This window comes from Vulpes vulpes, chromosome 12 (genome assembly GCF_048418805.1).
Source record: "Vulpes vulpes isolate BD-2025 chromosome 12, VulVul3, whole genome shotgun sequence".
Lineage (NCBI taxonomy): Eukaryota > Metazoa > Chordata > Mammalia > Carnivora > Canidae > Vulpes > Vulpes vulpes.
Window position 1 is genome coordinate 58,791,604 of NC_132791.1, and position 19,596 is coordinate 58,811,199.

General features: G+C 41.5%; 1 protein-coding gene across 4 annotated transcripts in view; it reads right to left on the minus strand.

Annotated features, from left to right (window-relative positions):
- The window catches only part of GRAMD2B (GRAM domain containing 2B), a 110,806-nt gene that overhangs the window by 57,258 nt on the left and 33,952 nt on the right, over positions 1 to 19,596 (minus strand). For 2 of the 4 annotated variants that reach the window (XM_025995006.2, XM_025995009.2), the window contains exon 1: positions 13,981 to 14,181. The exons of the other annotated variants lie outside the window; for them this stretch is intronic. In XM_025995006.2, coding sequence (XP_025850791.1) covers positions 13,981 to 14,063 — 83 coding nt within the window. In that variant the 5' untranslated portion in view covers positions 14,064 to 14,181. Of the gene's footprint in view, positions 1 to 13,980; positions 14,182 to 19,596 lie in introns of those variants that run through there. 4 annotated transcript variants of the gene reach the window in all.

The window sequence follows — 19,596 nt, forward strand, 5'->3', positions numbered from 1 at the left end:
ATTTAAATTAAAAACAACAACACATCTCCCTTTGACCTCACTTCCTCTAGTTACCTCCCTCTCTTTCCTTCACTTATTTTCTTCTTCCTTTTAAGATTTTATTTATTTGAGAGAGACAGAGATCGCAACTGAGATAGCACAAGTGGGGGGAGTAGGGAGAAGGAGGAAGAGGGAGAATCAGGTTCACCACTGAGCAGGGAGCCCCATTTGAGGCTCCATCCTCGGAGCCTGAGATCATGACCTGAGCTTAAGGCAGATGCTTAACCAACTGAGCCACCCAGGCACCCCTCTTCCCTTCATTTCTCTGTGGACTCTTGAAGCTAAAGCCTACCCGTGCAGTGTCTGCTTCTTCATTTCCCATTAACCCAAATCACACAGTCTGACCTCCATTTCCAATGCTCTACCAAAATTACTCTGGCAGAGTTCTCCAGGGGTCTCTGTGTTGCTAAATGCTCCTGCTATCTCTTGAGAGTCTCCTTCTCTTGATATGTTTTTCATGATTCTATTCCATGCATTTAATTTTATTATTGTTTTGTGTTCTACTATGCCACTTATTTTCCATCACCTTTAGGGCCTCTTCTTTTGTCCTTCATTCTAATATAAAATTATTCCTAAGGCTTTCTCTTTGGGATTCTACTCTTCTCTCCATTGGAAAATCCCAACCATTCTCATGATTACTTACTCAGAGTCCACACTGAGCTACTTTCTCCTCTGCTACTCTCTTAAAAATAACTTGTATATATTCTTATTTATCACAACAGATTGAAATTCATATTTAATGTTATATTAAGATAGTGTTCAAGTGGGGATCCCTGGGTGGCGCAGCAGTTTGGCGCCTGCCTTTGGCCCAGGGCGCGATCCTGGAGACCTGGGATCGAATCCCACGTTGGGCTCCCAGTGCATGGAGCCTGCTTCTCCCTCTGCCTGTGTCTCTGCCTCTCTCTCTCTCTCTCTCTCTCTCTCTGACTATCATAAATAAATAAAAATTAAAAAAAAAAAAAAAAGATAGTGTTCAAGTTATAGTGAAATCTGGTCTAGAGGGCAGGATCCAAGTCTAATACAACCTAAAATCCTTATAACATGGTACTCTGAAACCAAATAAAGGAAACTTCGTGGAAAATCAAGTCAGGAGGCCAGAAGGAAGGGAACTCAAAGTTGAACCACTAGTTGCCCCACTCTGCAGACCCAACTGAGAGAGATAGACCTTGCATTCCCAAAAGGAAAAAGCCTACTTTACTATCACAATGAAAGGAAGGAAGATTTTCTCCTTACCTGGCAACAGCTCAATCAATCAGAGCCTGCCACCAATCGGCCAATGAGAAGCCACTACATTTCAAATTCCCAGTTTACACCAATGGCCTTTTTGTTTATAACAGCACCACCCAACTCCCCCTTTTCCTTTGTAAAGGAGTGTTCCTTTCCTTTGTTCTCTGTACTTGCCTGTGGCTTTTGCTATAGCTTGCCTGTCCCAGATTGCAGTTTCTCTGCTGTTCCTGAGTAAATCCATTCTGATGGTAAAAAAACTGGCTATTTTACTTGCAGGGTAGACAGTATAGCACCTAGCAATTGTGAGCCCTCAGAATATGTGTGTTAAGTTCAACTACTGGTGTAATTAAGAGTCCTTAAAGAATATAAAGTGCTTTAGGGGCACCTGGGTGGCTCAGTGTTGAGTGTCTGTTATTGGCTCAGATCATGATCCCCGGGGGTCCTGGGATCAAGTCCCACATTGAGCTCCCCACAGGGAGCCTGCTTCTCCCTCTGCCTATGTCTCTGCTTCCCTGTGTCTCTCATAAATACATTTTAAAAATCTTAAAAAAAAAAAAAGAATATAAAGCACTTTAGAATTCTATAATGATTAAGTTGAAGTGGTCAGCAAATATGCCCTGACTTCATTTCAGAGCAAAAAGGTCTTTGAACCTTAAATTGTCATCTGTCTTCGGGTGCAATATATCCTTATTTTCAGACCTGAACTAGGGACAGAAGCTTGCAATTCTACTGACAAGAAGTTTGGTCTCCATTTGTGTTATAGGTTTGACATGAAGTTCCTTTGGTAGATATTTCTACTATGACTGGTCCAGTAGGCACTGTGACCCTGTCAGCTGCAGCCAAAGGGCAAAGCAGGGATGTCCAAATGCAACATGAATGACAGTTTAGGTATGTTCCCAGTGGCAATACTGCCTTAACCAGACATAAGTTTACTGAGGGAATGAAAGAAAAAAAAAATAATAACAGGCCAAAACCAAGTCAGAAAGCAAGGAATGTATTCGTATTCAAAAAGCTTTCCTAGGTTTGTTCAGTCTGTAATAACAGGCAAAACCAAGTCAGAAAGCAAGGAATGTATTTGTATTCAAAAAGCTTTCCTAGGTTTGTTCAGTCTGACAGAATTTATTACACAAAGGCTACAGAAGAGTGTAGAGAAGTAGGACAGTTTCTTCAAAGACTCTTACTCTTCAGGTTGGAAGGAGTCTAACAAATCAGGTCATTCAGCCCTCTTTCTTTACAAAGGAGGGAAGTGAAGACCAGAATGAATGACTTCCCTAAAGTTCCAAAGAATCAGTAGCAGAGCCAAAGCTGGAAGTGAAGAAAGCGAAGCAAGGAAGCGCATTCTAAATGGGGGCTCCAGGTCTGACCCCAATCCAGTCTCCCTAGTTCTCCCGGCTCCTGCCAGTTGAGCCACAGGAGCCCTTTATATATGTGTCAAAAATATGATTTTGAACTCTCAAGCAACCTATCTCTGTTCTTCCTTCTGCCTAGAATAGTTTTCTCCCTTCATCTGAGGCCAAATTCCTTTTTGTCCCTCAACCACACTTAAACATCACTTCTTACCTCAGCTCACCTCAAGGAAAACAAATTGTCTACATCTCTCTTCCCATTAGCAGCAGATGACTACTGTGAAATTTTCGTCACATGGTATTCGTTATGTGTGCGCACCCATACCCCCCACTCTCTCCTCCCCAGACTGTGAGCTTCTACAGGCATGGCACACATGTCATTTAGCCTTGTATGCCCAGCAGAGCATAAGTGGTAAGGACATGTTTGTTGAGTTCTAGTGGATTATAGAAGAGCAGAGACATAGCACATACAAGTTACCAAAGACTATAGCATAAATATCAGATCTCAGATAAAACTGCTATGGTAATAAATCCATTTGGACCAAAAATCAGAAATAAGAAAATACGCTTGTCTTTAAGAAGGCTCTAGGACTTAACAGGTAGTACACCCATCATCTCACAGATATTAACAGGTGACACTTAGAGAAAAATGGAAAGCTTCATGCTGATTATTGATAGCCATCCTATGGAAAAGTCACAGGAGTGATGCCTGGCATGGGTGAAAAAAATCCACCTAGAGTAAAGCTCTGATAGGGCCTGAAAAAAATGTAATTAGCATACAAATTTCCTTAATGTATAATAAAGGACGAGATAATAGTAACAGGAAGATTATGACAGCTGAACTTCACTTATTTCGCTGTCTAAACTCAGGCAAAGTTTTTCACAAATTGTTTTCCCTAATACACTGGGAATACACTTCAACAAACAGATATCACATGTTACATCTGCATACTCAATGTATTTTCTCAATGCTTATGATATATCTAACACCTACCTGGATATATTATAAACAATGAAAAATTATTTTAGGATAGAATAATAACTATAACATTTTCCCGTTTTCATAATGAAGTTACAAAGTAATAACTTGAATTTGGAAATGTAGAAACTAGTTTTAAGTATCACTAGAAACTTGGTCTTATCATTTTATAGTCACACCTTGTTTTGGGATCAAAAATGATCCTATCCAAAAGTAGTATAAACATATTTAAATTATTCTTATCCACTTTATTCACCACATTTGGCTTCAGGTTGTTTCCAGAAATTGAACTCATTCTCAAAGGACAAGGATTTGCCAACCTTATGACTATTCAAAGAATGGGCTCCAGGCTTTGAAAGTAACTCTGCAAGAAGAGTTTCAAAAAGATTTTGTGCAATTGCAGCATTTTTGGAAAAGTTCTTGAGTTCCTTTGGTGACTGCTTTTAAAGAGACAACATTCACATGTTTTTAAAACAAAGCAGTCACATTACTTTGTAGAAACACTCTGTGCTTATGCAAAGAAGAACCCCACTGTGGTTTTTAAAAACTGGAATCTATGAATGTTACACACATCACAGTACAAGGCTGAAACTGCAACCACCAAGGTCCCTATGGTCAGGTCTGAGCAGAGGTGTCAGAGTGTTACCTGTCTGACCACCCACACAGAAAGTCCCAGTGCTCAAGAATTAGCTAAAGATGCGCCCTCTGTCCTCTGCATAACATAAGAAATCCTTTCAACGTTAGAAGTGTTGAATGGAAAGGAATCTTGGATTTATAGTTGAGAAAATGGACTTACCATAGTCAAAAGATGCACAGACTCTTCATGGAAGGTACTCTGCCTTCTGTATCTTTATTCTCCCTAAATCTAGTGACGCTGTGTAAATAAATGAACTTAGGCTGCTAGTTCAGATTAGACTGCTTGGGCATTCGAATTTTGGCTTCAATACTTCCACAGCTATTATGTTCTTGGGCAAGTCCCTGAGTCTCTATTCTGCATAAAATGTGATGATAATGGTGCCTACTTCATTATATTATATATGTAAAAGCACTCTGAATGGTGTCTAGCAAAAAACAACATCACCTCATCTCATCTAAGCTTTAATGTATTTTCTGAAGCTACCTCATCTCTTCTTTGAAAAAAGATCAAATCTTACAATATTCCTTTCCTCCGTTCTTATTTTCCTTATAGGCAAAGGCCTTATGTTCTTCATTGTAGTGACTGCCATGACACCCAACATAGTGCCCAAAACACAGAACTACTTACTCATTGTCAGTGGAGGACATGAGCAAATCTCTCTGGTCATTATCAGTTGTTAAATATTGCCTTTCTCCTAGCTCATATGCCATTAATTATTCTTTCATTTCAGGTACCGATGAAAGGTCTGATGTTTTGTGATTTTTGTATTTGATTTCAACAAAGGTGTCATGATTCTTTGCAAAAGTTTTTGGAAAGATTCTTATCAAATCAAGAACAAGTGTAAGAAATCTATCAATTTCATGTCAAAACTAGTCCAACTTTATATACTTTATTATGAGAGGAAAGGATAATATTCTTGATGATTCCTATATGCTCTCAGAAGACCACACTATATGTTATGTAGTATATTTAAGTTGTTAGGATCAAATGAGGTGCTATTTTCCAATGAATTATAAAAACAATATAGTGATAATAAAAGTTGTCATGATGAATTAGTTTTTCACCACTGATGATATATAGCAACTCAATTCACAATACAGCCTTTATAGCAGTACACAGTAGGGGTTTCAAAATAATTTTTTTTAAAGATTTTATTTATTTATTTATTCATGAGAAACAGAGAGAGATCGAGAGAGAGAGAGAGAGAGAGAGAGAGAGAGGTAGAGACACAGGCAGAGGGAGAAGCAGGCTCCATGCCGGGAGCCTGATGGGGGACTTGTTCCCGGGACTCCAGGATCACATCCTAGGCCAAAGGCAGGCGCTCAACCACTGAGCCACCCAGGCGTCCCAAAGGGTTTCAAATAATCTGTAGGATCACAAGATCACTGTCTTCAGGTAATAATCCTTAATAATAAATGACACAAAATTTAGCATAATTCTAAGGTTCTCCCCAGTTTTCAACTCACTGCATAAGATGGAAGATATAATTTGAAAAACCCAGAAGATAACAAATATGGATATAATCATAAACCTGATATATATGGACTTAAGAGAACACCAATATTTATATACAGATCAGGATTTCCATGAGGGAAGAAAAGGAATATCAGCTACCCCTAGCAGCACCAGAGACTTCACCAACAGGATGCAGAAGAACATATGGAGAGAAGAGGAGAAACATCTGCCAGGACACAAGTGGAAGATCACACACATTAAGGCAAACAAGCATTTTTTCTTTCTTTTTTCAAAATAACTCAATATCCCTCCTGAGTTTTTCTAACTTTCTTCTCTCCCCATCTCCTTACTTCATTATCTCCGCCATCTGCTCCACCTCTTCTTTCTTAAACACATCTCATCACTACTGTAACCTCCATCCAGTTGTTTACACAGTGGCACAGGTATTGCTACCTCATCTGATCAGAAGCCTGTCTAGAGTCCTTCATTTAAGAGAGGGGAATAGAAGAGATAAGAAAAGGAATAGATAACTTGAGGATGGCTCAGTCAGAAAGCAGACCCTCCACTTCACACCACTTTGCTAAGGTCCACATAAGAAAATTGTGTTCTCATGGGTTAATTCATCCTTCATTCCTAAAACCGAGGAGGCCACTTTATTGGTAGGAAACTATTTTGTAGGGAAGTTTGAGAAAACAGTGCTTTATGAGAACACCGTCTGCCATTCACTGAGCTCTCCTATGGTAGGCAGCCCAAGTACTGTATGATCACACTTAATCCTCATGTGGTCTTTCATTTCACCAAGTCCAACTTACTTAGACGCATACTGGGAGGTGGATATGCTAAGACAAATCAAACCAACAAACAACTTGATTCTGGCCTTACATGACAACAGCATAAGAACAAAACAAAAACCTTAGCAAGTGGTTACCTTTGAGAAAAGGAAATGTCATGTGGGAGACAGGAAGAAAGCTCTCCCTTTTCATTTTGTACATAGCTTTCATTGTTTTATTTTTCTAACCTTATACACATACTGCTTTAAAACATGTCAACACAGATGGGGGAGATTATGGTCCAATTTTTAAATGTCTTCTTTGTATTATTCGGTCATAAAAAACAGAGATAAACGTTACATGCAAAATTTTAAGAGGTTGTAAAAAAATGTACCTAAGTATGACATCCGGAGTTATCTTTGTTAACATTGTAACAGCTGTTAACATCTTTGATAACATCGCAGTTTGGAGGCGTTTTCAATGTCCTAAGTATGAACGTCGCTTAGTCAGCAATCAACAGATATTCATTATGTCACAAAATGTAAGCCACTGATCTACCTTTACAGTGCTTACAGTCTGTTTCCCTGTGCTGTGAAGGCATTTTCTCTTAAATCTACACCAAGGGCCCTCACGCATTGCTCACAGAAACCTCAAATGGTATAGCGGCTTTGGAAAAAGTCTGCCAGTTCCTCCAAAAGGTAAACACAGAATTACGATATGACCCAGCAATTCCACCTGTAGGTATATACTCAAGAGAACAGCATCTGTCTACACAAAGATTTGCATGCAAATATCCATAGCATTATTCATCATAACCAATGAGCGGAGACAACCCAAATGCTCATGAACAAATGAAGAGAAAGACCAAAATGTGGTATATCCATATAGTGGAATACTATGCAGCAATAGAAAGGAATGAACTGCTGACCTATGTCACTTCACAGATGAACCTCAAAAATGTGATGTTGAGTGAAAGAAGCCAGATACAAGAAACCATATATTATATGATTCCATTTATATGAAATGCCCTGAAAAGGCAAATTTGTAGAAACAGAAAGTAGACAAGTGGTTACCTGGTGCTAGCTAGAAATGGGGATTAAATATAAATGGGCCTAAGGGAATCTTACTGTAAATTCAGGAAAATTACTGAATTGTAAATTACTGAATGGGTAAATTTTGATATGTAATACATATCTCAATAAACCTGTTAAAAATAATCTGCCTCTAGAGACATCATGTCCCATTCTAAATAGGACATGGAGTGACCAATGACAGCATATGAATTAGTTTCCCTTACCGAATGCAGTATAAGTTGGTTCTACTTCTCTTATGGGAGTAAATAATGAAATTTAGGTCGAGATAAAAACACCCATTTTCCTTTAAGGAGAAAGAACAGTCATTAGGGTGGTTGTGGAGGGGTCTCTCTCTAGAACCTCTGCTTTACACCACTGGAAAATGTGTGAGATGCCTAGAGCTGAGCATTTAAAGAATTAGAAAGATGGTGAGGGAGAGTTCTACTGGAGGAGAGCAAATGGAAAACCACGGGCAGTCTAAAGATGAGAAGCGGGCAGCCTGGGTGGCTCAGCGGTTTAGCCACCTTCACCCCGGGAAGTGATCCTGGAGACCCGGATCGAGTCCCACATCGGGCTCCCTTCATGGAGCCTGCTTCTCCCTCTGCCTGTGTCTCTGCCTCTCTCTCCTTCTATGTCTCTCATGAATAAATAAATAAAATCTTTAAAAAAAATAAATAAAGATGAGAAGCCACGAGATAAAAGCTCAGCGCCAGGAAGCAGGATATGAAAATAAATGGCTCGTAGATAACAGTACTGGACAACAGATGGGATAACACCAAATCAGTAAGCAATACTTAAATAAGCTGGTAGGTCACTAGACAGTTATGAGAGGAGAGCCTCTTAGCATAAACTAAAAATCAAGGTTCCATGTTGGTTTCATGGAAATGCTCCAGTGCTATCCCGAGGGTCTTCAAGGTCCGGCTGATGTAACAGAGGCTCCCTGAATACAACACAGGGGCATGTGACTGTCAGAGTTAGGCCTGTTGAATCTGGACTAATTTAATGACCTTTTATGTCATCTTCCCACCTCTACCCCAAGCATGTCCCAGACATTCAGCAGCGAAGATGAACATAGCTACAGTTATTGAGAGCTCACAAGGTCAGACACCAGGTGAACTGAATTTCTTACCTTTCTCATTTAAACTTGAAAGCAAACATCTACAAAACAGCTGACTTAAGTATTCCCCTTTACATAAAATGAAAGGGAGATTTAGGGTGCTAAGTAACTGGCCAGGATCACACTTCAGGAGACATGGAAGTCAGATTTCAAATCATCATTTCCTAGGGCTTCTGGTGTTTGTTTTTTTTAATCACTTAAAATTTCTTTTAAAAATTGTGATATATGTGTGCATTGCACTAGGATTCTTTTTAAGTTTATTTAAAAATTTTTAAAAGATTTTCTTTATTTAATCATGAGAGACACTCAGAGAGAGGCAGAGACATAGGCAGAGGGAGAAACAAGCTCGCTGCAGGGAGCCCGAAGCGGGACTTGATCCCAGGACCCCGGGATCACTACCTGAGCCAAAGGCAATATCCAACCACTGAGCCACCCAGGTGCCCCTATTATATATTTTTTTAAAGATTTTATTTATTTGGGAGATAGAGACAGACAGAGAGCATGAACAGGGGGAAGGACCTTAGAAGGAGAGGGAGAGGGAGAAGCGGACTCTTCCTTGAGCAGGGACCCAGGACCCTGGCTGGGATCATGACCTGAGCTGAAGGCAGATGCTTAACCAGCTGAGCCACTCAGGCACACCAGGATTCTTTTTTTTTTTTAAATCATTGCTGTATTTATTTTGAAGTAGGCTAGAGCCTGGATTCTTTTTTTTTTTTTTTTTTTTTTTTTTTAAGATTTATTTATTTGAGAGAGTGAGAGACAGAGAAAGCACGAGCAGGGGGAAGCAGACTCCCCTCTGAGCAAGGAGGTGACACGGGATCATAACCTGAGCTGAAGGCAGATGCTTAACTGACCCAGCTACCTACCTACTTATGTGCCCTAGAGCCCGCATTCTTAACATCTTCATGAACTACCGTGATAAATCAGTGATTTCCTATGATAGTACCCCCCTAGCCAGAGGACTAATTTTATTCATTAAACTCCTTTTCAAAAACATTTTAGAGAGGCACACTGTTTAATTTTTCTCTATCTTGTCAAACTCCTCCATTGTTTCAGTTTAATAAAATTTTAATAGTTTCTAAGGTTATAATTTTTTCTTCCCATTTCAAAGTTTATATTAAAAAGTACACCAGGGGCAGCCCGGGTGGCTCAGCAGTTTAGCGCCGCCCTCGGCCCAGGGTGTGATCCTGGAGACCCGGGATTGAGTCCTATGTCGGGCTCCCTGCATGGAGCTTGCTTTCCCTCTGCCTGTGTCTCTCATGAATAAATAAATAAAATCTTAAAAAAAAAAAAAAAACTACACCAGGTAACCCGTCAGCTGGTGACTTGGAAGTTAGAATTTTAGAAAAGTGTGTACACACACACAAAGATAGATAACATGTAAGTAATACATAATATGGAGATTTTCTTTCTAAATGAGCATCTGAAGTTTGGAATTAAGCAAGCAGTAAGAAATCAAGCTATCCTCACATTTTATGTCTTCGCTCCTCTTGGTTCCAGTGCAAGATCAATTCCCAACTTAAACCTTATTCTGTTTGCATGATAAATGCTTTCACCGCAGGTCACTTATTTTTACTTGAATTCACCAATGTCAAATGTGTCCCTAAAATCATTATTACTTCTTGCTAAAAATACAAGAGTTTCCATTTAAGGTAAATATTTATGTTGTCCATATCCATCCTCTCTTTCTCCATGTACATTGAGTTGAATAAATCTCTCTAATTCTTATGTCCCAAATTATTAAAGTATGTTAAAAATTAAAATTGCATTACAAATATGTTACATCTGCTGTATAATTCATTATTTAAAATATGAATCAAGATAACTTTTGCCCAGGAATATATCAGTCGTTTTATTTTTATTTTTTTTTAATTTTTTATTTATTTATGATAGTCACAGAGAGAGAGAGAGAGGCAGAGACACAGGCGGAGGGAGAAGCAGGCTCCATGCACCGGGAGCCTGATGTGGGATTCGATCCCAGGTCTCCAGGATCGCGCCCTGGGCCAAAGGCAGGCGCCAAACCGCTGCGCCACCCAGGGATCCCCATATCAGTCGTTTTAGATATTTTTTGTAATTCATTGAAAATAACTTAGCCATTAATAAATCAGATCCACAAAAGAGTTTCTGAAATAAGTGTATCTCATAAAATGTGTGTCAAAGAAGTTAGGTTAGAAATGTCTATATGTTAGGAAAATAACATTCAGAATGAAAAAAAGTACTGAAAGGAAAAAACTAGGCTCTCAAGGAAATAATGCAGCTAAATGAACAATTCTTGATAAGAGAGGGGGCATTTTTAAATCAAATATGCATTTTGGTGATGAATAAATATGCAGCCTCACTGCTAACACAAAGAAGGATAACTAAGCTACAGCTCTCGGGCAAGTTAACGTACCTACAAATTCTAACTGCTACTGATAGAAAATTTGATTTAAAAATTTTAAAAGGGAAAAAAGATTTTTTTAAAGGGCAGGATTTCCCCTGAGATAGTCAGGCTGAATGTCAGTTATAAGTATATTATATACCTTAATTAGGGGGCTGAGGTCTCAGCCTCCCTAGCTCAGTAATAGATAGTTATCAGAAGAGATTATTCATTGGGCCCTCTGAGAAATTCAGTAAGAAAAAATGTGATCAGAGTTTGCAATCGACTTAAGGTTAACTAATATACCCTGGGCTGATCTGTAATTTAATATCTGTTAACAACTTAAAACAGTACTTTGTACATGATAAATGTTCGATAAACATTAGCTGTTAATTAACAGCAATAATAGGGACAGCTAAATTCTCTGGGCTTGATCCCATATATGCAACGTGAGCCCAGATAAGAAAGAGCTAAGTATGGTCAGTGACAAGGATAGGCTTTAGAAGAAGGACATTTTGAGTTCATCTGTAGAAGTATACTGAAACAAAGAAGAGGCGGAATTGCTTGAGCAAAGGAATAGAGGCAAGAAGGCATGAAGGGAACTTTACTCGACAGTACATCTGGCACACCTGTTCCTTATTCTTCTGCATCATCACCTCCTAAGTACAGGATTGCTAGCATGATTGTTGAGCTATAAAAGATGTGCGTGCTAGTATTAGGAATGAGGTTGAAATGGTCTACATGTACTCAGATCATTAAAGGTCTGAAATTCTTGGCAGAGGAGAGTAGGTCATGGAGGGCCATCAAAGATTCTGGAATACAGAAGTTCCGATAAAGTGTTCAAGTGTGGGCTCTAGGGTAAGCCGTTCAAATCTTAAATTTGAGCTTTTCTCTAGTAACTGTGTTGTCTCTCTGCACAGATGCTTAACTTCTCAGACCTTCCATACTCTTATTTGTAAAATGGAGATGACAATATCTGCCTCATTCTGTATGAAACTGAACACAAAGTGTTGAGCACAATGTCTGTCACAGAGCAAGCATTCTCAGTAAATGCCAGCTATTATTAATTAGCCTCCTAATTAATACCCCTTCTAGGTAATGAGGACTATGGGAAGAGCCAAGCCATTCTAACACTTGAGAAGAAAATGTCCATAGGGACACACGGACTCCAATGACTCTGAGTTTATTGATAATCAATCTACGTTATAAAGTTCAAAACAGAGAAGTTAGACTGGGTTTCTAAGAATAAAAATTTTGCTCCTCGAATGATTTCGAACACGCCATTAAGACAACACATATAACACTGATAACGAGTCTACCTCCCTCTTAAAATTACTCTTAATCTGTTACCAAAGCAAGAGTTCGAAAGCTCAGAAGTAGAGATTGCCTCAAGTTTTCAACTGACTCAGAAGTGACTTTGACAGGCCTGGAAATTACCACTTTGTAAAAAACAAAACAAAAATCTCCATAAACCAAGAAATACCTCCCTCAATCCTCTGTTACTATTACTTCAGAGGAAAAGATATCAGTTTAAGTTGACAAAGCTTGAGGGGCAGAAGAAAGGCTGGCCAAGGAAAGCAGACACTGCAAAGCCTTTGAAACAACAAATCAAAGCAGCTAATAAAAGGGATTCTTTCCCAACTTTAGCCCAAACTCCAATACACAGATGGAATATGCTTTTATAAACACAAGTCTTTATGTGGAACCAGGCTGTGTGATTAAAAAAAAAAATGAGTAGATGCTGAAATAGTGAAGGAGACAGAATTTTAACTTTTTTTTTTTTTTTTTTAGGTAACCTCAACAGGTTGGTAACAACCAAAAAAGTTGGCTTATTTACTTACCTTAACATCTTATTTATATATTTATTTTAGTATCATTTAGAGTTACAGTGATATAAAAAAGAAGCGAATACTCAAAGACACTTTTCCTTTTTCAAAGGATGTTTGGGGGGATCCCTGGGTGGCGCAGCGGTTTGGCGCCTGCCTTTGGCCCAGGGCGCGATCCTGGAGACCCGGGATCAATCCCACATCGGGCTCCCGGTGCATGGAGCCTGCTTCTCCCTCTGCCTGTGTCTCTGCCTCTCTCTCTCTCTCTCTGTGACTATCATAAAAAAATATATATAAACACACACAAAAAAACAAAAGATGTTTGGGAATAACATCATGGAAATACTTTTGGATCTTAAAAAAAGCAGTCGGGGGGGGCAATAAATAAGTTTTATAACAGTAAGTAACCCTTGTGATCAAAATACTTGTTTCCATTTTCTGAAACCAGAAGAGTTTATAGGCCTAGGAATGTGCAGATCCTATTATGAACGTGAATCTTTTAAGGGGACAGTCAGCCCTCAGTATCTGAAGTGTGTGCTCGTGCTATAAATTCACTGCGCTTCCTCCACCTTCTCTCTCCGAACAAATAGCTTAAGTTTGTGTCAAGGTCCCAAGCAGAATCAGACAGCGTTTGAGGGGAAAGGTAAAGCTTATTTCACGTTTCCCACTCCTTTTCCTCTCTCGGGGGGGGTGGGGGGGGGAGTCAAGGGGATCCGAATCCAATGACAAGACACATCACCGCGGAGGTCACGACCAGGTGACATCTCCGAGGCAACTTCAACTTCGCACACTTTAGGGACGAGGCTACGGAAACCAGCGTCAGCGCCGTTTCCCGACCCGGCCCGGAGCCCGCGTGCCCGCCGCGCAGCGCCCTCGGGGAGGCTCAACCTCCACCGCGCTCGAAGCCCGCCCGCAGCAAGCACCTCCCCAGGGCGCCGCGGTGCCTGCTCCTCCGACACGGCTCCACGGGAGAGAAGGGGAGGGGAGGGGAGGGGAGGGGAGGGGAGGGGAGGGGAGGGGGCGGGGGAGGGCGCCGGGCGCCGCCGCCGGAATTCAAGCCGCGGGCTGTGGGTCCACGGTGCAGCTGCCCCCGGAGCAGAGGCCCGGGCCGCGCTGGCGGCCGCCGGGCTGGGTCCCCGCGGGAGCACTTACTGCGCGGAGCCAACTCTGCTCTCCCTCTTGGCGAGCACTTTGGCGGGCTTCGGGTCTTCCACATCTTGCTGTAGCTCGGTCATCGGGGCCGCGCGCGGAGGGCACCCTCAGGCGTCCCCTCCCGGCTCGCGGCGTCCGGGGCGCAGGCCCTGCGCAGCGCGCCCTCCCGCGCCCTCCCGCCCTCCCCGCGCGCCCCGCCGCTCGGCGCATCCAGGCCGCCGGGGCCGCCGCGGGGCCGCCAACCTGGACACGTCCGGGCGCCCGCGATTGGTCGGCGCCGGCGGGGCGGGGCGGGGCGGGGCGGGAAGGGGCGGGGAGAGCAGGGGAGGGGAGGAACCGAGGCCGGCGGCCGCCTCCCGCCCCAGCGCGCGAGGCCCGGGCTGCGCGCGGGGAAACCTGTGGAGCTAGTCTCGCTCCCGGGGGGGGCGGACCGGCCGCGCAGGTGGAGCCGCTGCCCGACTGGCTCCGTCGGCGCAGCCAGCCCTGGCAGGGCGCGCTTCTTCCCTCCCGGCTGTCACCAGGGGCTTGGAAAGAAAACGAGCCGCGGGGCCGCAGCCACAGGAAATGGCTGGGATGGAGCGAGGCGCTCGCGCGCGCAGATGCGCCGCGTGGGCTGGCCTGGGCCCCGGCCTGAATTATTCAGACAGGATATTGCCTCACTGGGGACTGCTCCCGTCGGGGCTTCAACAATAGGTCGGTTCAGTGACAAAGGTGGTGAGACGCGGTTGTCCGGTTAACCCTTCGCGGTTCGCGGAGGGGGCGCGTGGGGGAGGGGACGGCGCTCCCCAAAATGCCCCTGGCAGCTGCGCCGCTGACTGCGCCCCACCCGTGACCCGAATACCTCTTCCTCCCGCTTGCCGGACTCTGAGTCAGGCTAAAGTTTTCCATTTGAAGCATCCTCCGTTTACCGCCCGGACTTCTGAGAGCTACCGGTGGCCGGCGTCCTTCTGAACTTGCCATTATCATACCGAGTAAAGTGTGTGTTGGGGGCTTCCTAGCTCTCGGCGGAGCAGTTGAGAATTAGAGGACTGTAGAACCTACTTGTTGGGAGCCCAAATTTACTTTAAAACAATGACAAGTGGCAACAGTAGCCTGTGACATGACTGGGGGGAAAAAATCACTAACTCTGGGCTCTGTCTGGGGCTGCAAGTCCTTCATTTTTCTTTTGAAACGGATTTTATTTCTTTTGTTTTTAAAAGATTTTACTTATTTATTTATTACCGAGAGACGCACACAGAGAGAGGCAGAGACATAGGCAGAGAGAGAAGCAGGCTCCCAATCCCAGGACCTCCTGGGGTCACGACCTAAGCCAAAGGCAGACTGTCAACCACTGAGCCAACCAGGTGCCCTAAAATTATTTTTTAGATTTCAGAAGAATTACAAAGATTACAAATAATTACAAAGACTATGTATGCATAGGTGTGTATGTATGGTGTGTGTAAAAGAAAATACCTACCCTTTCAGATAACTGCAAACATTTTGCAGATCAAGTCCCTTCCAGGGTTTTCTTTTTCCCTCTCCATTAATTAGCTATTTGATTAGGCAGAAAGAACAAAAGCAACTTTTTGTAGCCTACTTGCTCCAGAATTGATTCTCCTGATGCTTGAAAAGTAAAAGAAAAATGTTTATGTAAATTCCATGAGAGTTGCTTGGTCATGCTCTCTCTCTCTCTCTTCTCTATTTTTTTAAAGATTACTTTATTGGGGCCCTGTGTCCCAATTTTATAGCAGCAAATGTCCACAAGAGCCAAACTATGGAAAGAGCCCAGATGTCCACTGATAAATGAATGGGTAAAGAAGATGTGGTATATATATATATATATATATATATATATATATATATATATATACACATACATACCGGAATACTACTCAGCCATCAAAAAGAATGAAATCTGGCCATTTGCAATGACATGGATGGAACTAGAGGCTATTAAGTGAAATAAGTCATAGAAAAATAGATAGCATATGATTTACCTCATATGTGGAATTTAAGAGACAAAACAGATGACCATAGGTAAACACAGGGGAAGGGAAGGAAAAATAAAATAAGACAAAATCAGAGAGGGAGACAAACCATAAGAGACTCTTAACTCTAGGAAACAAATTGACAGTTGCTGGAGGGGGTGGTGAGGTGGGGTAACTGGGTGATGGGCATTAAGGAGGGCATGTGATGTAATGAGCTGGGTGTTATATGCAACTGATGAGTTACTAAACTCTACCTCTGAAACCAATAATATACTATATGTTGATTAACTTTAAATTAAAAAAGAAGATGTTAGTTGGAAAAAAAAGAATTATATATTTTAGAAAGAGAGAGAGAGCAGGCATGGGAGGGGCAGAAGAAGAGGGAGAAGGAATCTTAAACAGAGTACAAAGTCTGCACGGAGCCAGAGGCGGGGCTCAATCTCACCACCCTAACATCACTACCTGAGGGGAAACCTAAAGTCAGAAGGTCAACCAAGTATGCCCCCTACGTGAGGTAGGCGCTTCTGACCAATGACCTTTGTGGAAGCCTGGCTGGGTGTGGTAGGGAAGGCTCTGGGTGACCAGCTGGTTGCAAGCTGTCTCTTCAGTGTCCACAGCTGGCTTTTCCGGGGAATGTTACTCCTTCAGCCTTGAGATCCCTTCTCTAGCTACCCCTCCTACTGTGGATAGGTGTGGGCCTGAAATATAAATGACATTATCATCCTCCTAAACTCTACATAGTGACTCTCTCTAAATCTCTGGTGTCTTCTTAACAGCCCCTGCTGCAGCTCAGAGGAGAGCTCAGTTTTTGCCCCTAAGTATTTTTTTTTATTGCAGTAAAATATACATAATATGTATGATGATAATATGTATCATTTTAGCCATTGTTAAATGTACAATTCAGTGGCATTAAATATACTCACAATATGTGTAACAATTACCACTGTCTATGCCCAAAACTTCTTGTTATACCCAATATCAACTGTATATCCATTTAATAATAACCCCTCTTCCCCTCTTCCCTGTCCCTGGTAACCTCCATTCTACTTTCTGTGTCTATGAATTTGTCTATTCTGGATACTTCATGTAATTGCAGTCATATGATATCTTTCCTGCTGTGTCTGGCTTGTATCACTACATATAATGTTTCCAAGGTCCATACTAGCAAGCATACTCAGTGGTTCATTCTTTTCTTTGGGCTGCATAATATTCTACATTTATTAATCTGTTCACCTGTTGATGAACACTTGGGCTATTTCTACCTTGTGGCTCTTTTGTTTTTTTTTGTTTTTTTTTTCTTGTTTTTTTTTCTTGTGGCTCTTTTGAATGATGCTGCTGTGAACATTGATGTACAAATACCTGTTCGAGTCCCTGCTTTGAATTCTTTTGAGGAAATACCTAGGAGTGGAATTGCTAGTCAGATGGTAGTTACATGTTTGACATTTTTGAGAAACCTCAGTTAAGCTTCTTTTGATGCATGAATAAGGCCAAGTGTTGAAAGCTTCCTCAGCATGGGCTTACAGGTCAATTAATGAGCACATGAGTGCCGTGGAACTTGTTCTGTAGTGTGTGGGATGAGGACTTACAATAATATGGTCTTAAGTCAGAAAGGAGGAGAGGAGTATGGGTGTAGGGGCAGGTGAAGAAAGTGACACATAGTCCTTTCCTAGGGTGGGGAGGAATTAGGAAAGAGCAAGTAAACTAGAGTATTTTACATAGTGACATTTGCCTGCATTTAAAAGCTGTTGTCAAACAGCTGCCTAATTATTTATTCATGGGGCTGTTATACAGTAAAAGGGAACACAGTATTTAAAAGGCAGCAGTGGCAAACAGGAAATCTCACTGTAGTATGACAAAATAGAGACATGAGATTATATCTACAATATATTTTAGGGGGGGGCTCTTTGATTTTCTCTCATAAAAGACCCTTTACCTTTCTTCCTCCTAGCCTCTGGGAACATAATTTCTTCTTTCTAATATCAAGGAAGAGTTCTAGCTGTTACTTTTTCCAGTTACTGCACCAGGTCCAGTAGAAAATGCCTAATCCATCATCTTCCAGGAGGTACGAGACTTCTGCTTAACAGCTTGGAATATTGATCAAAGTTGGCCTCTTTTTCACATTGATCAAATATACTGTGCATCTGTCCATAGTCTCAGGGGCAGAGTTCAAATATGAGCTTGGAGATTTGAGTGAAGATAATGTTGCAATGTATGGTCAAGTAATTACCTAATTTATAATACGTGGCAGCCAATATAAGTACACATAAAAGTATCATCACATGCCTGTAATTTTGTGCCTGTTGTCTGATGATCTGTTTATAGAGGTGTTGAGCTCTTATCAAGGTATAACCTGTAATAATTTAACAATACATAATATTTAATGTATCAGTGTCATAAGTCAAAAATTTCATGAGTACTCATCAGACCATTCCTGTTTTCTTTTTTTCTTTCTTTCTTTCTTTCTTTCTTTCTTTCTTTCTTTCTTTCTTTCTTTCTCTCTTTCTCTTTCTTTCTCTTTCTCTTTCTCTTTCTCTTTTTCTTTTTCTTTCTTTCTTTTTCAGACCATTCCTATTTTCAATTTAACTTCAACATCCAAAGGAGAAAATGGGAAACACAGAGAGTTCAGAAGTGAGCCATGTGGTGACACCGAAGAGTTTGATTTTAAGACTTCTAAAAAAAAGTTTTAAGAATGAAAGTTGAGAAACGTTGTGTGATACTGATGTGAAGGGCAATTTCCTGATGGGTACAGCCATTAAACATTGCAATGGGAATCTATAGTAGGGCATGGAATCTCCTACTATAGGCCTTTGAAAGTAATATTAAAAAAAATAGAATGATTGTAAAATGGTATTTCCCAACTCAGATTATACTGCAGATGGGGAAATTGGAAGTACCCTCTTCCTCTCTCTAGGGATGAAGCACAAATGAAGCTTAGCACCATGTTTAGAGAAATGGACAAATGGTAATGGTATAGCAGTAGATGGTAGTTGGGACACATTAATGTAAGTCTGGTTCTGTGAGAAAGCAGAAGCAATAAAAAAACCTGTCCCAGTCCAGTATTATTTAAAAATTAAAATACATGATGCCACATCAATAATACATTAAAATCAATCCTGAAGTTTTAAAGTATATGTCTATTTTCTGCATGGTTAACGGATCATGTGTGAAGTAAGGAGGCCTCTGAGACCATCCAGCATCATGGTTTTCACATTAGGTTCTGGGGAAGTAGGGCCACTGTGAACTAGACAGAGGAGGAGCTGGCATTTGCACTTCGGTCTCCTGACACTGGCCTACCTCTTATCACCACTCAGATACACAGCCTCTCCTGCTTTGGTAGACCACTTCTACTCTATCTCTTTCTAAAATCTGTAGTCATTTTTCAGAGAGGAACCTGAGCTTCAGAGGGCTTAGGGACTTGGCCAAGATTATAGCGATCCCATGAGGATGCAGTCACCTTTCCTGACTCACTGTGGGGTGTAGGGGCGTAGAAGAGTGAACAGTGGAAAAGAAACTTTGTGAATGGCAGAGACGCATACCTTACTGGAGAATGTATGAGGGAAAGCCCAAGGACCCTTACACATGCATAATGTTTGTGGGGAAAGAAATGTTTGAATCTAGAGCTATTTTTGGTGGCTGCACTTTGTAGTTA